The sequence below is a fragment of the Amphiprion ocellaris genome, chromosome 5, assembly GCF_022539595.1.
Source record: "Amphiprion ocellaris isolate individual 3 ecotype Okinawa chromosome 5, ASM2253959v1, whole genome shotgun sequence".
NCBI classification, from domain to species: Eukaryota; Metazoa; Chordata; class Actinopteri; family Pomacentridae; genus Amphiprion; species Amphiprion ocellaris.
The window spans coordinates 29,299,930-29,320,002 of NC_072770.1; the positions used below are offsets into that span (position 1 = coordinate 29,299,930).

Below are 20,073 nucleotides of genomic sequence, written 5' to 3' on the forward strand. Positions count from 1 at the left end.
GTACAGGATGCTCTGGAGGATATGCAGCTGGGTAACCCGAGAATTGTATGTATAAAAGATGCAGCAAAGAACTATGTATGGGATCAGCAAAAAGCGTGGGGCATGATTTGGCATATATTATCTCTCAAAATCACAGCAGCAACAACAGTTGGAGGAAAAATGTTCCAAAGCACATAGGTGAGCACTGGAAAACGCTACATCTTTCATTTAACCTTTTTCATCAAACTGTTACAGCAATAATTCAGATTAATGAGCATTTAAATTGATGAACATGAACAAGCCTCCAGCCTCCACGTTGAAGCAGTATTCTATTTAAGAGCCTATAGTGACGGTCTCAGACCAACAGCATGATATATGTATAAGTGCTATCTCACACTTACTATCATTCAAATGCCAGTAATTGGCTCCCCCTTCCTGCTTAATCATCCACTATATAGGCAGTTATGGTTTCATATGCAGAGGAGTTGGAGAGGAACGAGGGAAAGGGGAAGAAAGGGGAGAGGTAGATGAGGGGGGAAAATTGCACGTTGACAGTGTGGGGCAGCAAGTGATCCACTGACTGTGCGCAAATGGGATCTGACTATGTGTGGAGAATATAGCCGTCTTGGTGTGTGTGTGGACTTAACGCACCTGTGAGTGGGACAGATACACAGGCCTGGAGAAGATGATCCACTCCACTACCTTGCTGCAGGGCGGAGTGGTCAGAGAGCCAGTGTATCGGTAATAACTGTCCACTGATGATGGCAGCAGATCCCTCAAGATGAACGACCTCAGGTTGGTCTCCTTTTCTGGATAAAGCATGGCATACACAAGTCATCAATACACAGAATCATAAAGAACAGAATTCTGTAGTGCATAAAAATACCACACCTTTCACGCTTTGCTAAAAACCCTGCATATCTTACTTTAAATTTGCACCAACGTTTACGAAGTTGTTTCCTTTCCCTTCCCCTGTGGCATTTTTATGGCTTTTCTGAACCCTCCACTCATGGAATTGCAGTAGTTAAAAGCCTCACCACTTGTTATCACTCTGGGCAGATCTCGGTACTCAGATGGGCTGAGAAAGGAGCAAAGGGAGGGGAGTCTGATAAAATGGCCAGCTCTGACAGCTGATCTGTGGCTGGGTGGTAGTGTGCTCTGCTCCGTGTAACAACTGTGGCACAGGGATTAGGACAGATCCCAATGATTACCGAATCTGTTCAATCCCCTGATCAGAGGCAAGCAAGAGTGTGCAGCAAAGGAAAAAAAAAAAAACAACAAGCAGGTATCATCCAGAGAAAGACGCCTTTATCTCCTTCTGAATATACTGTGTTGGTTATGCAAGCGGGTATGTTTTTTCCTTGAATTATGATGAGAAAAACCCAAATAAAGCTGAATTTATGTCAAAGCTAATCTCTCATAGCTCATGACCTTATCTAGAAAGAAACAGAGGTTTAGGGTGTGGTTCGTACTGAGACTACTGAGGCACGGGAAGCCTCGCCCCCATGCCTCATCTGTACTCTGAGTCCAATTCAGTATGCACAGCCTTTCTTCTCCCCGTCTTCAGACAGCGTACGTGCCCTATCGCTCATGGGCCGCTGAGATGCTGATGGATGGATGACTGTGGGATAACGAGCTAGTGGAAAACCAACCATCCTAACAGGGGAGGAGGCGAGGAGCATTTAGCAGCTAGCAGGAAGAGAGTCCAAAACCCACCACACCCATGCCAAGCTCTCTTTCAGCTGGGAAATGAGATAACTGTGGTGTTAGCATAAACATCTGTGCAGCTGTACAGCGGGGAGTTCAGCCATATTTGGAGACTGAAGCTTCACTGAATAATATAGTATAAATAACATGTTTGGTAACCTATCTTTATCAAGGTTGGATTACAAAAGAAAAGTGAAGATTGAATATCTCTATGAAACAAAAATCAGAAGAAAAACGGTATTCCAACTAATACCAGACTAATCAGAAATCGTCCCTTTTCTTCTTTACAGTTCAGTAATTTTACTGAACAAAGCGAACATTTTCTAATTATGAAGTCAAATTACATATGTTCTAGCGGTCTTCAGCAGTGGCGGTTTTTCCCTTCACACGTTTGTCTTGAGCAAGTAGCAAAACAACAATTTTCTCCCCAGTGCTCAATGCAAAATGTCACAACCTCTCTATCGCACAACTCACATCAAACGTCCATCTCAAAAAAGTCCAGATTATAATTAGAATAAACTCATTGAAGCCCAGCGCTACTCCTCTGAAACCAGCATGAATGCACACCAATTACGCCATGCTACCATCCATCCTCATACATTTACATGTCCTTGTCAGTGTATGATTATGCTCACAAAAAGACCGTCAGCGGCAGGTTGTAAAACAAGCCATACGTGTCTATGTAAACAGAGTTGTTGTCTCCCCATCTGCAGTAAAGGATTACACAGCCATGCTAAAGCATGTGCTTATGGACTGCATAAGCCCTGCATCCAGTGACGCCAGCCCAGCAGCTGACAATATGCCATGAAGAATTATGCCACGGCACACAGCACAAGACATTAATAGTATAATGTTTGCGGGAGCCACAGAGAGAGAACATATACATATACGTCGGAGTCAGACTAAAACAGAGGCTTGTCTAATTGAGTCTCAGATGTAATTAATAGTTCTGTCTCTGTAAAGTGAAGCTCCTTTAAGGTCTCTGACTACAGAGCTACACCAGCAAGGGAGAGGCAGCATCTTGCAAATGCTGCCTTCTTTTGAAGTTAAATTGCTCATATCTTGTATTTAGACTAATTTGGGATTAAAAAAAAAGTGACACCCAATGTTTCAGTAGTTGAATGTGAAGGCACTAATATTTGTTTTGTAGAGGCAGGGAGGAGCAGTATGTCTGCACTGTCTAGAGGAATTTGCCTCTAGGATCAGCCAAACCATCAACTGCAGTAACGTCAGAGGGATTTTGTAAGGGACAATTGCTTTTTGAAAATCCCACATGAGCTTAATTCCCACTGTAATGTTTCTCGGCTGGGAGATTTTGGTATGACAGATAAAAATGTATGAAATAAATAAATACAAGCATTGCAGAGAAACAAAGAACAACCATCTATATGTTAATGGGTACATGTGCATGCACTTGCCACATAAATATTGTTTTCCAACTTCAAGCAGAGTTTTTGAAAGGGGTTACTTTCTCATTACTTACCATGATGCACTACTCCTTTCAATCCCTGGATGATAGGATCCACAGCTGGGTTGTCTTTTTGCCCAAGCTGCAGGAAATGTCCAGAGACAAGGATTACAAAAGAGATTATGAGACTAGTATAGTAATCTATATAAAATACCAAAAGACGATCAACGTGAACAAATTACAGGGGGTGGGTACAACAGGAGCAACATCATTATATTACTGTATAATCCAGCAGCACGTAATACCATCTCTTACCATAGTGACGTTTATAATGTTATTTCTGTAAGATTGCATCAGTTTTTTTAGGAGATAATTCTGCAGTTTAATAATTCCTTGAAAGAGTAATCATTACATTGTTAATATGTAATATTATGACACTGTATTCCTCCAGCTGTTGCTTTGTTGCTTTCAATGCTGCAACATTTTAAAAAATGATTACCTTAATGTTAAGAATAGGTATACTACCATGCACTAACAAAACACCGCAAATCAAAAATATTTGTCCAATCACTGCTGTGCGTTTAATCTGTCAATCTTTATTCTGGATTTGGTGCTTTTATTTTTAGTCGACACATGTAATACAATCTAAAGGCTGCTGACCCTTCTGTAGTTGTATGTACAGTGTGACCTCCACAGTCCCACAGTATAAAGGCACCAACTGACTCAGACTATACCAAGGCACACACACAGTTTTGCCAGTACATTTCTATGACTTTAAAGATCCCATATTGTGGCCCTTTTCAGCAAATTAATGAAAGTCTCACTTGTTCCCAGAATGCGTCTTTCAATTTTTCAGCTCAAAATACTGTAAAGATGGTTCATTTTACCATGACTATATAATCCCCTGGTTCCAGTCCTGTTTTAAATGAGCTGTTTCAGAGTTTGTAACTTTTAAATACAGTTCTGCTGCCTTCAGGAAGAAGACTCGCTCTGTGTCTGTGATTGACAGCGTGGACCAAAACCTTTGAACGCATGGCCGACAAATTTGTCTGAGTGACCATTTTGCATGGAAATACAGCTGAACTCACAGCCCAACTGTTAATTTTAACTTGTGTTTTTTGAGTTCATTGCAGTCATATAATCAGTATTTTAGCAAGGCTGGGCTGCAGCCTGGAAATGATTCTCTGGTGACTGCTGGTCAACGCGTAGTCTTACTGGGCCCTATTTCAGTTACTTTTTCATGCTTGTCCTGTTGTCTAACAACAGTAACAGAAAAATATATAAATGAGAACAGCTTCAGTAGGAATTTAGCTGCATTAAAAAGCAGAATATGTGAGCACAGGAGAGAAGCAAACTCATGAGAACACTGAAAAATTTGAGGTTGCATTGAAGCACAACATCATGAAAACACATTAAACATCACTTAGTCTTTATTAGTTTCAAAACTGGCTCACAATTTCCACCATTTCTGATCATCAGTCTATATTACTATTTTCACAGAGCTCTGACCAGTGAGCATAGTCTTTCCAGTAATGTAAACAGATGATTTTCTTCCAAAAATGCTAAATTAGTATTTAATTTAACTTTGCTTTGACAAATTTTATTTCATTGTGAAATGTAGCATAGTACGAAATGCAAACAAATATTAAATTTTAAAGTGCAACCCACAGGGTTAGATGGTAATTCTACCAAGCCATTTAAAGATAAAAAATACAGACCAGTTAAAGCAACTACTTTTCTCTTTATTATGTCCATTATGCGGACAATAATTTAGCGGTAGTTTCCAATTTCCTGACAATATTGTAGACTTTAATGCACATCAGTTGTCTTTAAGTTCTGTGTATGGCGAGCTTGTAAGACATCGTGGTTATTTTTTAAAAAAGCAGCTTGAAAGTGGCATCTGGTTCATAAAAAGGCTTAATAAGCCACATATCCCTCACTATTTAACACTCGATCTGTTTTCTGACTGCACAAACAGAAAAATGTGAATAAGAACAGCTATTTTTGTTGGGTTTGGCTGTTTATGTGAGCAGAGAAGCACACAGATGTGGAGTGCCTCCGCACTGAATAGTGCCGGTATGTTTTTCTCTTCAAGCGTTTTGTGCTGTGGTATGCCACAGCGCAATGCCTATAGTTTGCAAACCATATTTTTGTTCTGTAATAATTTGAAGCACTCTTATACTCTCGAAGCTTTGGGGATTTGAAAACTTTTACACATAACCGAGTTGGACTATACTACTGTGGCCACTGTTCAAAACTGCAGAGCTGAGTGCAGCCTATCAATGACTGGAGCCAATAATGACTGCCGCTGTGACTCAACAATTAGGCAGAAGAAAAACATTTGCTATACTGAACTGAAGTTTAAAAATATTGCAGATTATGCTGACCGAATAAAAACTCTTTTGTTAACTGTTGCAACCCCACAGCAGAACATCTGGTGTTCTTTGTTTATGGCTGAGACATTTTAGAATAAGCAGAAGCAGCTTTTGCAATTCAATAAACCTGCTGGACTGTGATGTAGCTGCTAATCCTTAGCTGGATGACTATTAGTCCCTCATGTCCTTACCTTCTGAACAAATTCTGACTGGCTTGTAAAGGTGGGAAGCTATCTAGTAGGAGGAGGGATAGAGGATTGGCAGTAGTAGCATCTTGGTATCATCACAGCTTTCATTTTACATCTTCAAGATTATAAAACATACAAAACACACAAAAAATGGATTTCCACCACATGGGTTCTTTAAACCAGTTTTCTTATCCAAACCTGTGATTTCTATGCATGTGTGAAGAGTATGTATAATTAATTGAACACAACCATTGCCAAGTGTATAGTACGGTAATGCAATATTATCTTATTAACTGATTATATGAAGTTACTTGCTTCTCTGGCCAAAATCGAGCATTCAAAGCAAACTTGTATCTCAACTACAAAATATGCATACAAGGTTGCATTTTGAGGACACTGCAGGAAAACCCCTGTGCAGGGTCATCTGCTGTTAGTTTATGGATACAGCATCTGAAATAGCAGTTTGGTAGCAGACTATAGTGAGCCTCTTGCTGTGAGAAGTGATAGTTTTGCAAACAGCAAGCAGCTACGTGTGAGCACAGCGGCAGCACCACGGCTACTATCCCTCATGGCAGGCAGTCTGCCCAGACCATAGGTATTTGGACAATTACACAATTTTTGTAGCGCAGGCTCTGTGCCGCCACACATTTCATTAGAAATTTTTTTTAAAAAAGTAAACTACATTATAGTATCTCTACTTGGACTTAACTTTTCTTATTAAATCAGCTCACCATATGGTACACAACAGAAATATCTGTTTTGCTCATCTAATATAATTCTTACAGGGGTTCTATCATATGAGGATCTTTTTTGTAATAATGTCAACCTCATGGTTAAAGCAAGTAAAAAAAGCGTGAAGGCATGGGTGCCTAACATCAAGATAAAGACAGAGCATTTCCTAACTCAACAATGCCCCCCAGAAAACAGATGTAACGACTAAAATAGCTCAATATCTGTCTGCTGAAGCACAGGTTAGTTGAAGATTCTACGCTTTTCAAATTCTCTCAGTTCATGTTGGACCTGCTCTGTACACATGATAAATTCACAGTGAATTCTCCCGCACAGCTGTCTCTGCCTTGATCCAAATGCCAAATGTTTTTTTTTTTTTATCCACACAAACCACATTTTTCTTGGTCTTTACAAAACTATGAGATATATAGTCCATGTGTAGCAAGCAAACTTGAATATGGATCATTCCGGGCAAGACAAGGTGGTACTAGGCTGCAGTGATTTTCAGATATGATAAAAGTAGATCACTTGAGCCGGGTCACGAACTGATATTAACCGAGTCATATTGAAATAGCTACAAAAGTTTCTCCCCTTGATTTTCAACCAACTCTCATCTTTCTAATAACCAAATTCTATTACTTTTTAGGTTTCTAATGACCATGCAAACCCTCCTATTGTGTCTCCAGAGGACTACAGTTAGTAATGATGACTTCTTTATCTGTTACACCTTCGGTTAATTGTTGGAATGACCAAAGACTGACAACGCTGTTCAGCCCCACATTTTATTATAATCTCAATGTCCTACTTAAGAGACAAGACTGGACAAAACAGTGTTGGGATGCGGGGACCAATCTTCCCTTGCTCAACATTAATTCAGGTCAGTCAGAGGAGAATAATTGTGTGGAACTGAATGCTGAATGTGGATAATATGCACACCTTAGAGGGCATTAACAGGCCTTTGGGGAGCACAGGAAGAATTCCCCTCATTGATTAGAAATGGTAAATCTGAGCCAATGTGTGTGTGTGCCCGCTTAAAACCCCTCACACTGTAAACTGCTATTCAGCGGATTGTGTATGGTGGTGCTAATTGCAGTAAGCAATAGGGCTGTCAGGACCCAGCGGAGGCATTTAGGTCCTCGTGCACACACGGTTCATCACTGTCTGAGAGCAGACCTACATTATAAACACCTGTGTCCCCATTCCAGCCTCCTTCTACCGGAGAACTGACCCCTGCCTATATACTGGTAAGTTGAAGGTTAGCATGCGTTGATCACCTGCCATCAATTGCAAAGATATTGCTGATAGAAATTAGCATAACACGAGGAGAGATCCTGAAGGTGTCTGTGTTGTTGCTCACAATACATAAATCTCAGAGGTGTTTTTACACCTAAAAGAAATGAGGACCATTCTTACTCATTAAGAGCTTATGTGTTCAGCTCTTTAGGGAACAATTTGTAGTATCTTAGCAGCAATCTGCCATGTGCCACAGAACAAGAACAACAATCAGCAACCAGGTCAAGGGAAAATTTTCTATCACAACACTGGTACCAAAGATTATTTCTAATGAGCATTTATCATTTACTAAATTCAAAATTGTACCTTTAGAAAAAGTCAGACTAATACAGTTTCAATCTCCTCAAATCATAACTGTTAAAACATTTTACAATGCCATTTTTTTTTATCCTATCTGATTCCTACAGTCAGCTTCTTCTTCTTTTTTTTTTATCAGTTTCTATTGATTCACTCATCATCTTGCTTTTGTAAACCGTTTCTATGGCAGTAAGCACTACTTAGATACATAGTCATTTTAAACACCTCTGAAAATGGATATTTTACATCAATACCACCAACAGCTACACACAGCTTTTACAAAGGTTTTCCTCAAGAGCAATGCACCGACGTAATGGGGGAAAAAAAACAAAACAAAAACTAAACACAGTATTGAAAGAAGAACCTGAATGCATGAGCACAGTGTATTTTAACATGCCTGACAAATGGCTCCAAAAGCCTGCATTTGCACCGGCTAAATGTTCGTGTCAGCAGGTATAGTGTTTACCTTGGTCACTGTCTTAGTTAAGCTTGTTAGCATGCTTACATTTGCTTATTGGCAATAAATAAATATAAAGAACACTTGAGGCTGATGGTCTTGTCAATAAGTTTTGAAAAATTTCGTCTTAAACTTGAGTAATGAACAAATTAAATATTTAACAATGGCAGCATTAGATGAAAAATCAGAGTGTCATCAAAAGTCTTACAGTTCATCCTGTGAGGAACATGAATGTGCATATTAAATTTTATGGTAATTCATCTGATAGTTATTCAGTCTGGACCAAAGCGGTTGACTGATCAACAGACGAGGGCTGAATGATGTGGGGAAATGCAATTTTTCAATTTCATTTGCACAGTAATTTTTTTAAAACCAAGCTAGAGTTTAATATTCATGGTGTAATATATTTAAAACATGACAGAACATAACCACACAAGAGACCATGAAAAGTATGTCACTCAAAAGGATGGCATGAATGTGTAGAATCATTGACGCAGCAGTTTAAACCCTGGGTCTGACACACTGCATGCTGTATATCCTAAACTGCAACCTTTTTGATTTGCTAATTCAACTGTTTCAAACTGTGATTTTGATTTTAAACTCATCAATCGTTCAGCCCTACAACAGATGAGTGTTGCAGTGCATTCTTGGATTTCTTCAGATGTGTCTTGACCTTTACTCCAGGTGATGCCTTACCTCAAAAAAGACAGCCATGGCAGCAATGATGCGTCTTTCCTTGATGGCAGCGCTGAGGCTGTCAAAGTCATCCGAATTGTAAAGGTAGATCTGCATCTGGGATGGGAAACAGAGCATAAACAGCTTGAGGAGTGGACAAGGAGAACGAACAGTCCTGTCATCAATCACTTGGACACACTGCTGAGGAGCTGATGAAAAGCTGTTTTGAGGGGCATAAGAGAGGGTGTATTTATCACTCCCATAAATCTCCCATAATCTGTGTCATTCCTTTTTGTGCGCTGCCACTCCTGGAGGATGTTGGAGAAATACAGCATCCCATTCCTCAGGGCGACTGTCCTCATAGACACAGTCACAAGCTGAGAGGAAGAACTGGAGAAACGTTCCCTTTTTTCCCCCTTGTGCAAGGATCTAACAGAATGCTAAGCTTCTATTCACTGCTCACAATTACCTTAAATCACCCACAACACTGCTTCTGATTTCACAACAAAGCTTAGGATGTGTGGGTATAATGCAAAAAACCAACACAGAATACATCGTATACTTTTCATGGCTCTGGTTTTCAATAAAAAAAGATTCTCGTTTCTTTCATTTCAAAGCAAACATATTATAGTAGCACTGATCAAAATCAGCAAATGATTCTAAAAGTAGCAATTGGAGCTGTCCATCATCTCACTGTCAAGCCTCTTTAAATTGAAAAACCCTTTCATGTCACTGAGCTGAGTTAATTGGCAGTAAGAAAAAGGTCCTAGACGTTGATTTAATTAAAAGAGTATGTTGCCTTTTTTCTTTTTTCAAAGGAAAATTACGAGAAACCACCAGCCGCAATTGGCTATGCTGACAACAGATGCAAAAAGTCAAAGTAAATAAGCGTATAAATAAGGATAAAGTCATTAATGCGAGCCACAGGCCTAAACCAGGTACAAAATGACTCAATCCAGATAATTTAAGTTAATCAGTTTCTTTCAGAGTTCCTTTAACTGCAGCCCTTAATGGAACTAATTTGTTGTCTGAGAACTCAGCAAGAAAGAGCATTGGCCATTCATCACCCTTCAGATGTTATTAACTACATTACCCAATTAAGCTGGCCCCCTTAGGCTTCATTTACTCACCGAGATTGGCTCATGTGACCTACTCTTGTTAACGGCACACTTTGGAAAATGTGATTTTCAATTATCAAACAGTTTCATAGCCGTCAATAAAAAAACAAACCAATTTGAATCCCTTGATTACACATTTGGTTTACTGTATCCTTCTGAAAACCCAGGGTGAGAGTACACTTCATCCAGAGCCACAGATTTTACTGAATGTTGTTGATCTAAAGAGGGACAGACGGCTGCTTTGACCAATCTGTCGGTAAAGCAAAGAGATATGCTGTCCACATCTCCTGAGCCTTTTCTTAAGTGTAAATTGAGTTTATTCCAGTCTTTTTTTTTTTTTTTTTTGTTGTTGTTGTTTTCCGGCACAACGTGAGTGCAAACACGAGTGCTGAAAGCCGCTCTGCATTCCCAAGTTCCATTTAAGCACAAACAGGTGAAAAACAAAGTCATGTTTGGCATGATTTCCCAAGGCAACAGAAAATATTGAGGCAAAACAAGAAAACTAGAAGAACTAAGTTTGTGTGAGGAGAGATCTTAGATTTTATCACAGCAATACAAATGTATTTCTCCTTTTCTTCATAACTGCACCACCAAAGCATTTTGTTGCTCACAGGAAAATCTCTCTTCATTCTTGCACTCCAATCACACATAATCAACTACCTGATCATTTCCCTTGAGCACCTGCAAAGTGTTAGAGCACTCATTTTCAAGAAGAATGAAGTGTCAAAATTTGTGCAATAGGTGTTGCTGAACATGTGTTTGAAATTTGATGGTTCATGTCACAAAATCATGAACAGAACTTCATCGACATCAATAAAAGACAGTAAAACAGAGAGTTAAGTAGGTGTCAGTGTGCAAAGATATTACATATGTACATTTAAAATGACAGCAACACAGCCCGTTTGCTAGGTTAGTAATACACAAAAAACAATAATAATACTTAAAATACCCATTTCTATGTTGACCTGATACTAAAACAGCTGAGTGAAACTAAAATGTTGCAGGCATTTCTTAACATCTAAATAAAAGGCCTGATCTTGCCTCCAACATACGGCTTCTTTTGAAAAGATTCTCACTTCATGTTGATTATGTGTCACTGATGCAAGTCAGATGTCATAAACGCACACTGTTTTCTTGTGTAACGGCAGGAGTTCACACTTCAGTGTCCCTGAGAACTGAACACAAGAAACAGGTGAGCAGACGAAGAAAATAACTTCACTGATTCTGATTGGTGGTTTCAGGTATTCTTGTAAGCATTTCCTCTAAATTGAGCATTAGTCTTACTAGACAGACACTATTGTTTACTCCTTTTGCAACAATACTGACAGGTTGTCAACATCAGTATCTCAGTGCACCATCATGTACTTGAGTTTTTAGTTGGACCGAGTTTGTATATTTGGTTGCGTTTTTATGCATTTTGCTGTTTTTTTTTTTGCAGTTTAATCTGTATTTGCTAGTATTTTTTGGTTATGTTGGCTCTTTTTATTTTCTTTTCCTGCATTATCATGGTTAATATGAGTTAACAAGTTGTCGTTTCTCTCGCAATCCATTTTATGACTTAGAATGGTTTTCTGTGTTTGTCTGTTTTTATTATTTATCTTAAGGTGCACTATATCAAGCTCTCACCTCGGCATGAGCCAAGACTAATTGGGATCGGTCTTGACTCATCAGAGAATCTTGAATTTTCTGACTAAACTTTTAGTTGCATAAATGCTCTCAGCGCTACAGGAGCTTTTCTCTTTCTTACTCTTACCCGAACACTTATTCATACATGCCTAGTACTGTGTGCAAATGCATACCCTTCCAAGGTGTGATTTGTAACCCATGTATAATTAATCTAACCTTGGTGACACTCTAATACATTATTAGAAAAGATCTCCCTATGGTACCCTCGGGGAGAAAAAAAAATCCACAGTTTCATTTTTCATTGCGCTGTTTGAGCGAACAGGTGGTCCATCTATCGATTTCCCCACTTCACTGTCGTGAAAAAGGCCGTGCTTAGATTAATGTCAAGCTCAGGAGCCACAGGCCAAGAAGCCCACTGGGTGTTTTTTTTTTTCAAAACATAACCATGCAACAAAGTCAGATCTGCTCCATAATACAGCTCATTGAATTGAAATTTGTCTTTCCACCTCCGTACACATGCGTGTTTCCAAACTCGTGAGCAGGTGGGAAAGCATTTTTTTCTCTTTTCCCCCCACTGTAAGAGTAAATGCTTTATCCAGGGTGTTATATGCGACTGAGGGCTGAATGTGACTCATTTGGACTGGAGAGATAATTAGACAACAGATTGGAAAACAGTCTCTGTTTAGCAGAGGCAAATAAGCCCTGGAGCTCAACCTCCAAGGTCATGCTGCTGAACTCTTGAAGAACAAAACATACACACCACAAAACAAAAGCCGACCTCTGCTACAATAGATCACTGGATACATTATGGGCAACATTTATATATATATATATTAAAAAAAGACGTAGGGTTTTGCTACACACATTGCGTCACCCTTAATATAATCTCAAATACATCAAATTCTGCCAAGCCATAAATATGACAAATGAAAATAGCACATTTTACAGGATGGAGAAGTCAAATGGCTAAAGGCTAGATCCCACACAACCACATTCCCCTTCAACCATTCATCATCTGATTTCACTCTTTTACCTTCTGGTTCAGAATGTGAAATAATGCATCATGTTTGATATATGTAGGCCACCTTATTGATAAAAGAGTAATTTCTGAAAAGGAGACCGCCCACTCTGTGCCTTTTCTGCAGTGCACCATGTACATATACATATATAATTAACAAGAAGTATCTTTGCTGATATACGGATGAAATAGTCCTCTTTGTGCTGCCTGTAGGAAATGTCAATGGTAATGGCATTTAACATGAGAATGTGACTGCCGAGTTGCTATCAGTGGCTTTTGCTGGCCCCGTTTTTTTGTTTTTTTTTTCTTTCCCACACTCCTCATCATACTGTGTGTCAAGTCAATCCCATCTGGGCTCCTTCACACTTGACATGCTTGTTCACAGAATAAATGGCACACGAAGAGGGTCACCCATCATTTAAGTTGTGAACAGTATAGCAGATGTCCTGGCAGCGATGCATTCATGATTGCTGCTATACGTTCAGCAGCAGCAGTTTAGGATGCCAGCTCCAAACCCACAAATTTGCATTTCCATACCCACACTTACCCTGATGTTGAGGCTTATTCCATCCTTGCTATCTCTTCAGCATGTTTTGTTAACGTTTGCATTCTCAGTACTATCACCTGGATTGGCAGAAGCTAGATGTCTAAATTCCTTATTCATTACTTTTTGTTATTTATTTAAACTTTTCTGCTTGGTTGCTTACCAGTTTTTATGCACTCTCAACTGCAGCATGTTACAGCTTACTCAGGTTGATTATATGCATTTCCTGTACAGTTAATATACAAGTGATTTGCTTTCTCTTATGTACAATATATGACAGAGTTGTATTTGATCATTTGAGGTTTCTTTTTTATTTTTTAAAAGGCTGAGCTTCTTCACAGTCATTCCACATAGCCCCTGGCAGGTATACATTACGTGTCTTATTTAAATTAAAAGGAGCCAATTAGGCACATCAGCCTTGAAATACACATTCTGTGACAGAGTAGTCAACGCAAAAACCTTGGTCTACATACAAAGACACGCTGAGCTACAAATCCATACTTCACATCTATAAATTATATAACCCGAGGGCATAATTTTCTTGTTCTCTCAGCTTTTTTCTAACAGCTGTCCAAATTGCCCATTAAAGTGAATTCCTTCGTCTTATTTAGAAGCACAGCATCAAAGGAGCCATATGCACAACAGCTTTATAATGGCTGTATATAATCCAGTGCCCTTTAACACTACACTGAACACAAAATGATGTGGCAAAAATAAATCTAATTACTCAGCCATTCAGCATCAAAAGCCGTGCCAGCGGAGACGGCTCCAAAGAAGAGGGCCAAGAAACAAACACAGGAGGACTCTGGCTGCGTGTTTGGAGATGGGACTGAGAGGCACACTAACAGCCATTTTCTGTTTTCATACAGTGTTAAATTTAAACTAATTATTAGCAATTTGACATTAGAGGGGGTAAAAACCATTTTCCTTAACCCTAAGAAACATTAAAAAAAATGATACATTTGTAAATTCAATTTAGATAATGAATAGGAATGGAACTGTAAATGCTAAAAATTTGAAAGCCACTAATAACTCATTCCCGGCACGACATAAAGAGTGAAATATCTGCTTTAATCCATGACCCAGAATAAATAATACTGAAGGGTTTCAGACTTTACACCCTTTATATCTGTATTACAAGAGATAGTGATAATTTTTGTTGCTTTTCCTTTGTTACTTGTAGTCTGATCTCCCTTTTATAGCCTTTTCTGTGAAACCCCCTCTGCCTGATGAATTCCCACATCTTCAAAACTCTATAACCCCTCTTTGTAACAAAGTCTGTCTGTACTATAAATTTGTTATCTCCAATCATAAGCCCGGACAGCTGCACATTATCATCAGGGTTATTTTCTCACTAATTTCTGCATAGGGTTGTTGTCTAGTTAACAGACTTTTAATGTGTAAAAGCTAAGGAATTTCCATTTGAAACCATTTCAACCACCAGATTCTCTGTAGGAATCTGGCAGTCTTTGTGGCTTTGAAGTTGAAAATTCTCTTGAGTGCAAACTAAAGACAGAGCACTGTTTCAAAAGATCTGCTACTGTATATTTTGGCAATTTTTTTTCAAAACTTTGGTTGACATGAACAACTGGACTTTTCAGCAGATCCACGGTCCACTTAAAAACTGCTTTTGAACATAATAAATGTAGTTTTCTCCAATATTATCTCCTCAAACCAGTAGAGCTTATTGGACAAGAGGTGAAATTGATTGTTATATGCAGCAATATGTTGCCTCAATTCTGTTTCTGTTTAACTTGTAAAAACTTAAATACCTGAAAAAAACTTTTCAAATACTACTGAATTTGAACAAGGAATTCAGTCAAACCTATGAGAAAAACAATGTTTTAAGCTGTATTTTGGTAAATACGGCTTAATTAAAAGCTACATTTTACCTCTACAGGGAATCTTCTGCCATTTATGCTGTGTTCTGAGCCTGCTGTTCCATTAGTCTGGCCCCAGTGAAACTCCATCTTCTCAGCCTTAAAGCGTCCAGGCAGTCCAGCACCTCTTACAAAGTAGTCATCCTTCAGGAGAACAGCAACTGGAGACAAAGAGGATATAAAACGGAATCAAACAAAGAAGGAAAATTAAGCACACTTGTGCAAAGGCAGCAAAAAGGAGATTACTAATCAAAGAACAGAGTCTGCAGAGGCTCGGGTCAGCAGTGTGGCTGTTCATCCTTTTTTTCTTCTGCCTATTAATTCAAGATCACAACTTGATTCTCATTATCTAAATTCCCATCATTTTGGGGGGCAGTGACAATTCAACTATCTAATCTCAAAATTACACATTTCAGTTCAAAATATTCCATGCTTATTCTGTTTGTGATCCTGAGATGTTGCCATTTATTATCGCTGGATGTCATATAATAATCTCAACGTTGTCTGTAACAAGATATCACTGCAGTTGCTATTTGCTTCAGACGCTGAATATCAGCCGTCGCTTTTCTTTGTGACATCTTCAGCCTGTTAAAAAACCTTGGATGGACACCAATGTGACAAGCCCACTACACATTCCTTTTTCTACAACTTATATGGATTAAACTGAATATTATATAAGCTGTCTAGAACCTATTGTGAAATTAATAAACAGAAAAACAAGACATTTTCATGAACAGCTGTAAAATCTCACCGCTGAGGGAAGTGAAGTGAGGCATTTTCCTAACTGGCCACCCACAACTTGACACGGTTTGTTTCTTTAAGACCTATGTGGAGAATCATTTAATAATTTTCCATTGGTTAACTGCGAGAAGCTGTCGTGAGCAGGTTGAAGCTATTTCATGATTCACAAGGAAGACATTCACTCGACTTCTGATCTTCCACCAGCAAGCTTTTTATACAGCAGTAACACCATTGCTTATTTGGCAGAATAGCAGCATTTTTTACATTTTCTCTCATACAAGCTCATTAACAGAGTCTGCACTTTTGAAGGGTTCTTCAGTGACATTTAAGTGCATAAAATCAGGAAATGCAAGTCTTTTTAGTGGCATTTTATGTGCTGCCATTATTTATTGATGTCAACGGAATGTACTGCAATTGTATTTACAGTAAATGTATTTCATTAGCATAAAGACATGAAAATGACTTAAATATGAAAAGGCTGGAGTTTATGCACAAATATACTTAGAATATTTTATAACTTTTGTCAAAAACAGTGAGTTTATTACAACTGACTGCTGGATAGCATGTTTATATGTCAACACCAGAAAAAGCTCAGGCCCTAATTAGGTTGCAATGTAAATATAACATTAGGTAGTGAAATTTCAGAGATTATACAGAATGGTAATATTTACAAATTTGCTGTCAAAATTATTTGATTTTATTTCCCTTGGCACCCTCTCTAAATATTGAAGGCTGCCATTTTGATTTTCAAATCTAAACTAAACGTGAACGTTAAGAATTCCAAAAATGATTCTGCTTGTTCTGTGGAATGGCAGATTTCCCACTGAGCATACCATTTCTTTTAGGTTTTTCATGCGGGGTGTAGTTAAGCTCCCCAGCGTATTCAATGCAGATTCTTTTTCCGACAACATTCTCTGAACTGCCTATCAGAAGCCTAGGATTCAGAAAGCGAAGCCGTATGAAACATCTTTCCACTGAGTGAGAATTTTGCCTGCAAAATTAAACTCTGTAGAGAGATCAATCAACCTAGATAATCTTACTCCCAAAAAATGAATACTGACACAAGATGTTGGTGTTTGGTTAAAGAGAGCTGGCTGTATCAAAATATAATCACTGGGGGGAAGGTACCACAACACTTCATATTATTGCCATCTGTCAAAAAAAGTTCTAGTGTTTCCAAAGTGTCTAATTTAAGTATACAGTTTCCACAGTTTGCAGTGACCAGTGCAGCAGTGCTTCCATGCAAGACGCTGCCCAATTGGAGCAACTTGGGGTTCAGGTTCTTGCCCAAGGGCCCCGTGACAGGGCAGATTATTGTCCCTTGCTGTCCTGGCTGAGGTTACATGCTAATGTATAACCCTTTGCCATGTCTACATTGACATCATTAGCCAGATTAGACCCGGTGCTCTGCAGGCTGATCCCTTGCATTACAGGAGGATTTAGTCAGCTTCTGAATAAGGGACAGACGCTTCTAATCATATCACAAAGCAAACAAGGGGGATGAGCGCGTGAACAAGCAGATTGACAGTAAACAGATAACGTGATGAACAAGTTGAGCAGAAGGAAAGAACAAACTCAAAGTAACTCAAACAGATCACAAGTTGACGGATAGCGGGCAGAAAACGAGTGCGAGATCTGGAGAAAAAGAAGGAGACGAGATGATCTGAAGAGAGGAGAACCTCGTGTGATGAGGGATGAGCTGAGCCCCTGTCGCGAAGCAAGAAAGAATCTGCCAGCAGTATTAACGTGCCAGTGCCGCTTAAGCTGAAGGCCCACAGCATGGAGGAGAGGAAATGATGCAGGAGATTTCCAAGACTGAGAGCATCAGGTCATAGTGGAAATCAGGCTGCACAAAAAATAACTACCCATCACATTATCATAATTTTGAAACTCCTTTGCAAAAGCACAAAGCATTTACAGAGATGGTAATAAATCCCTGCAACTGCTGTTGTTGAAGTAGTGTAATCCTGAGTGCAACACAAGAAAAGCCAAGGAAAGGGGATGCTGGCTGGCCTTGGGAGTTTCATTAGAAATGCGGCCCTGGGTGTGTTTGAACCCTCCAACAGCAGAGGAGGAATTAGAAGCTAAGCCAAAAAGACCTTGAATCACAGCCTGTGAAAGAAGGGGAGTGTGTGTGAAAGTAAATCCTTGATCAATGCAAATGTCTCTGGGGCCTTCCGATTCCCCATGAATTTGGGTGAGAGTTGTTTGAAATTCTACTGAGAAATGTTTTGTTGAGGAATACTGGCTGAATGGCAGCCAATCAGCCGGATCTCAAATCAGGTCACGGCACAGGGGAATGTCATGAAATCAATCGCAATGAACTTTTAAGATCTGTTCACTCAGTTCTTAATTACAACATTGACTTTTAAATAGTGTGAAAGATGATAATGCCTGTCTGCGGAGGATTTGAACATGCTGATTTCAGCACCCCCTAGTGGCACTGGTGGCTTGAAGACCGCAACACACAGCAGTAAATTCAGCGGATGAGTCTATAGCTAAAATGCTTAAATTCCGCATCCAGTTTGATAAAATGTTGTGTTTTCCATAATTACGCCAGATATAAGGCCTTGTTGCAAAAAAACAATAAATTAGATGCATATTATATGAAACTTGAAATAAGTCACTCACGGTAATAAACCTAAAAAAAACCTGATCGTGAAGCTACTCTTGGCATTTCTGGGCTTCATACAGTGTCCGCTTGTTTTTTAGCCTTCTAACCTGAAACTTTACAATTTTGTTTGAATCTTTTCATAGTGCAGTTTTTGGCCTCAGCAGGCAGCTGTTTTCAGCAAAAAAAAAAAAAAAAAAGCTGTAAAACTGCACTTCACCACCTTCGCCCTAAATAGCAAACAGACACAATTAGTGGCTAGCTGGTGAGCATGGTGGAGTGTTTAGCTCTTGCAAGGCTGATGGTTCCTTCAGGAAAACAAACAACAACAAAAAAAGCAAGTCACACAACAGCTTCAGTCTCTCAGAAAGCAACTCAGAAGGAAGAACACCTTTTCCAACAAGGATGGTAGATGCAGTAGTTGTCGTGCATTCTGAGATGCAACGTAGTAAATTTACAGTATAAACAATCAGGACGACAAAATTTGAAATAATGATTGGATGACCTGATTCCACCATTCAGACCTGATAAAAATAAGGGGGGTGTTTATTTTGCATGTTAACATTTAATAAATGATGTGAAACACTAGTAAGCTGAAGCTAAAATGTATTAATGTATCTACTGACAATAATGACTACAGGAAACACTGTTGTAAGAATACAAAATATGTAATCACTGTAACTTAACTTAATAAATATTTTATCAATAAGCACTTAAAATGTCATTATTGCTGGGTGGCATGGTGATAATGTGGTTACCACTGTTGCCTCACAACATAAAGCTTCTGGGTTCAAGACTATTTCCAACAGTGTGTTGCATGATTGTCTTTCTATTTGTGTTAGTCCTGTGACAATCTGGCAACCTGTCCAGGGTGACCTTCCAGCTCAGCCATTGTCAGCTGGGATGGGTTTCAGCTCCCTGTGATCATCTGTAAATTTAAGTGGGTATAGCTGATGGATAGAAGGACAGAGGGATGTAAAGTATTTATGGCTGCATACAACGACATAACAGTATGTTATAAAGCATTCATGACATTTCGATATGCTAAATACAGAGATTCATAGTTCGGTGTCAACACAGAGTGAATATTAGACTTACATTTGAAATATTACTCCAAATGAATGAGAATGTTGGTGCACAAATGTTGGGGGTCTAAATAAGCAACTGTTTGTTTACAAATGCACTGCGTCAACATAAAAAGATAGTTATGTCAATTTTCACAACTTGCTTCTGCTTCCCCCAAGTAACCAAGAAAAATGTGTTATTGCATGTTTAAAGCAGCAGAATATTAAACGTCAACTAAGTCAGGTACTCATTGGTATAACCAAAGTTTACTAGGACTGCAACCATCACATTTTACTCATAGCTACAAGTAATAAAATGGTCAATGCACTGGTGTATTACTGACTGAAGGCTACACACTCAAG

General features: G+C 38.9%; 1 protein-coding gene across 2 annotated transcripts in view; it reads right to left on the minus strand.

Annotated features, from left to right (window-relative positions):
• ca16b (carbonic anhydrase XVI b) overlaps nucleotides 1-20,073 on the minus strand; it is a 155,314-nt gene that overhangs the window by 28,827 nt on the left and 106,414 nt on the right. For both annotated transcript variants that reach the window (XM_055010686.1, XM_023280294.3), the window contains 4 exons: nucleotides 15,307-15,455; nucleotides 9,130-9,225; nucleotides 3,170-3,236; nucleotides 631-788 (listed from right to left, as the gene is read on the minus strand). In XM_055010686.1, coding sequence (XP_054866661.1) covers nucleotides 631-788; nucleotides 3,170-3,236; nucleotides 9,130-9,225; nucleotides 15,307-15,455 — 470 coding nt within the window. The remainder of the gene's footprint in view (nucleotides 1-630; nucleotides 789-3,169; nucleotides 3,237-9,129; nucleotides 9,226-15,306; nucleotides 15,456-20,073) is intronic.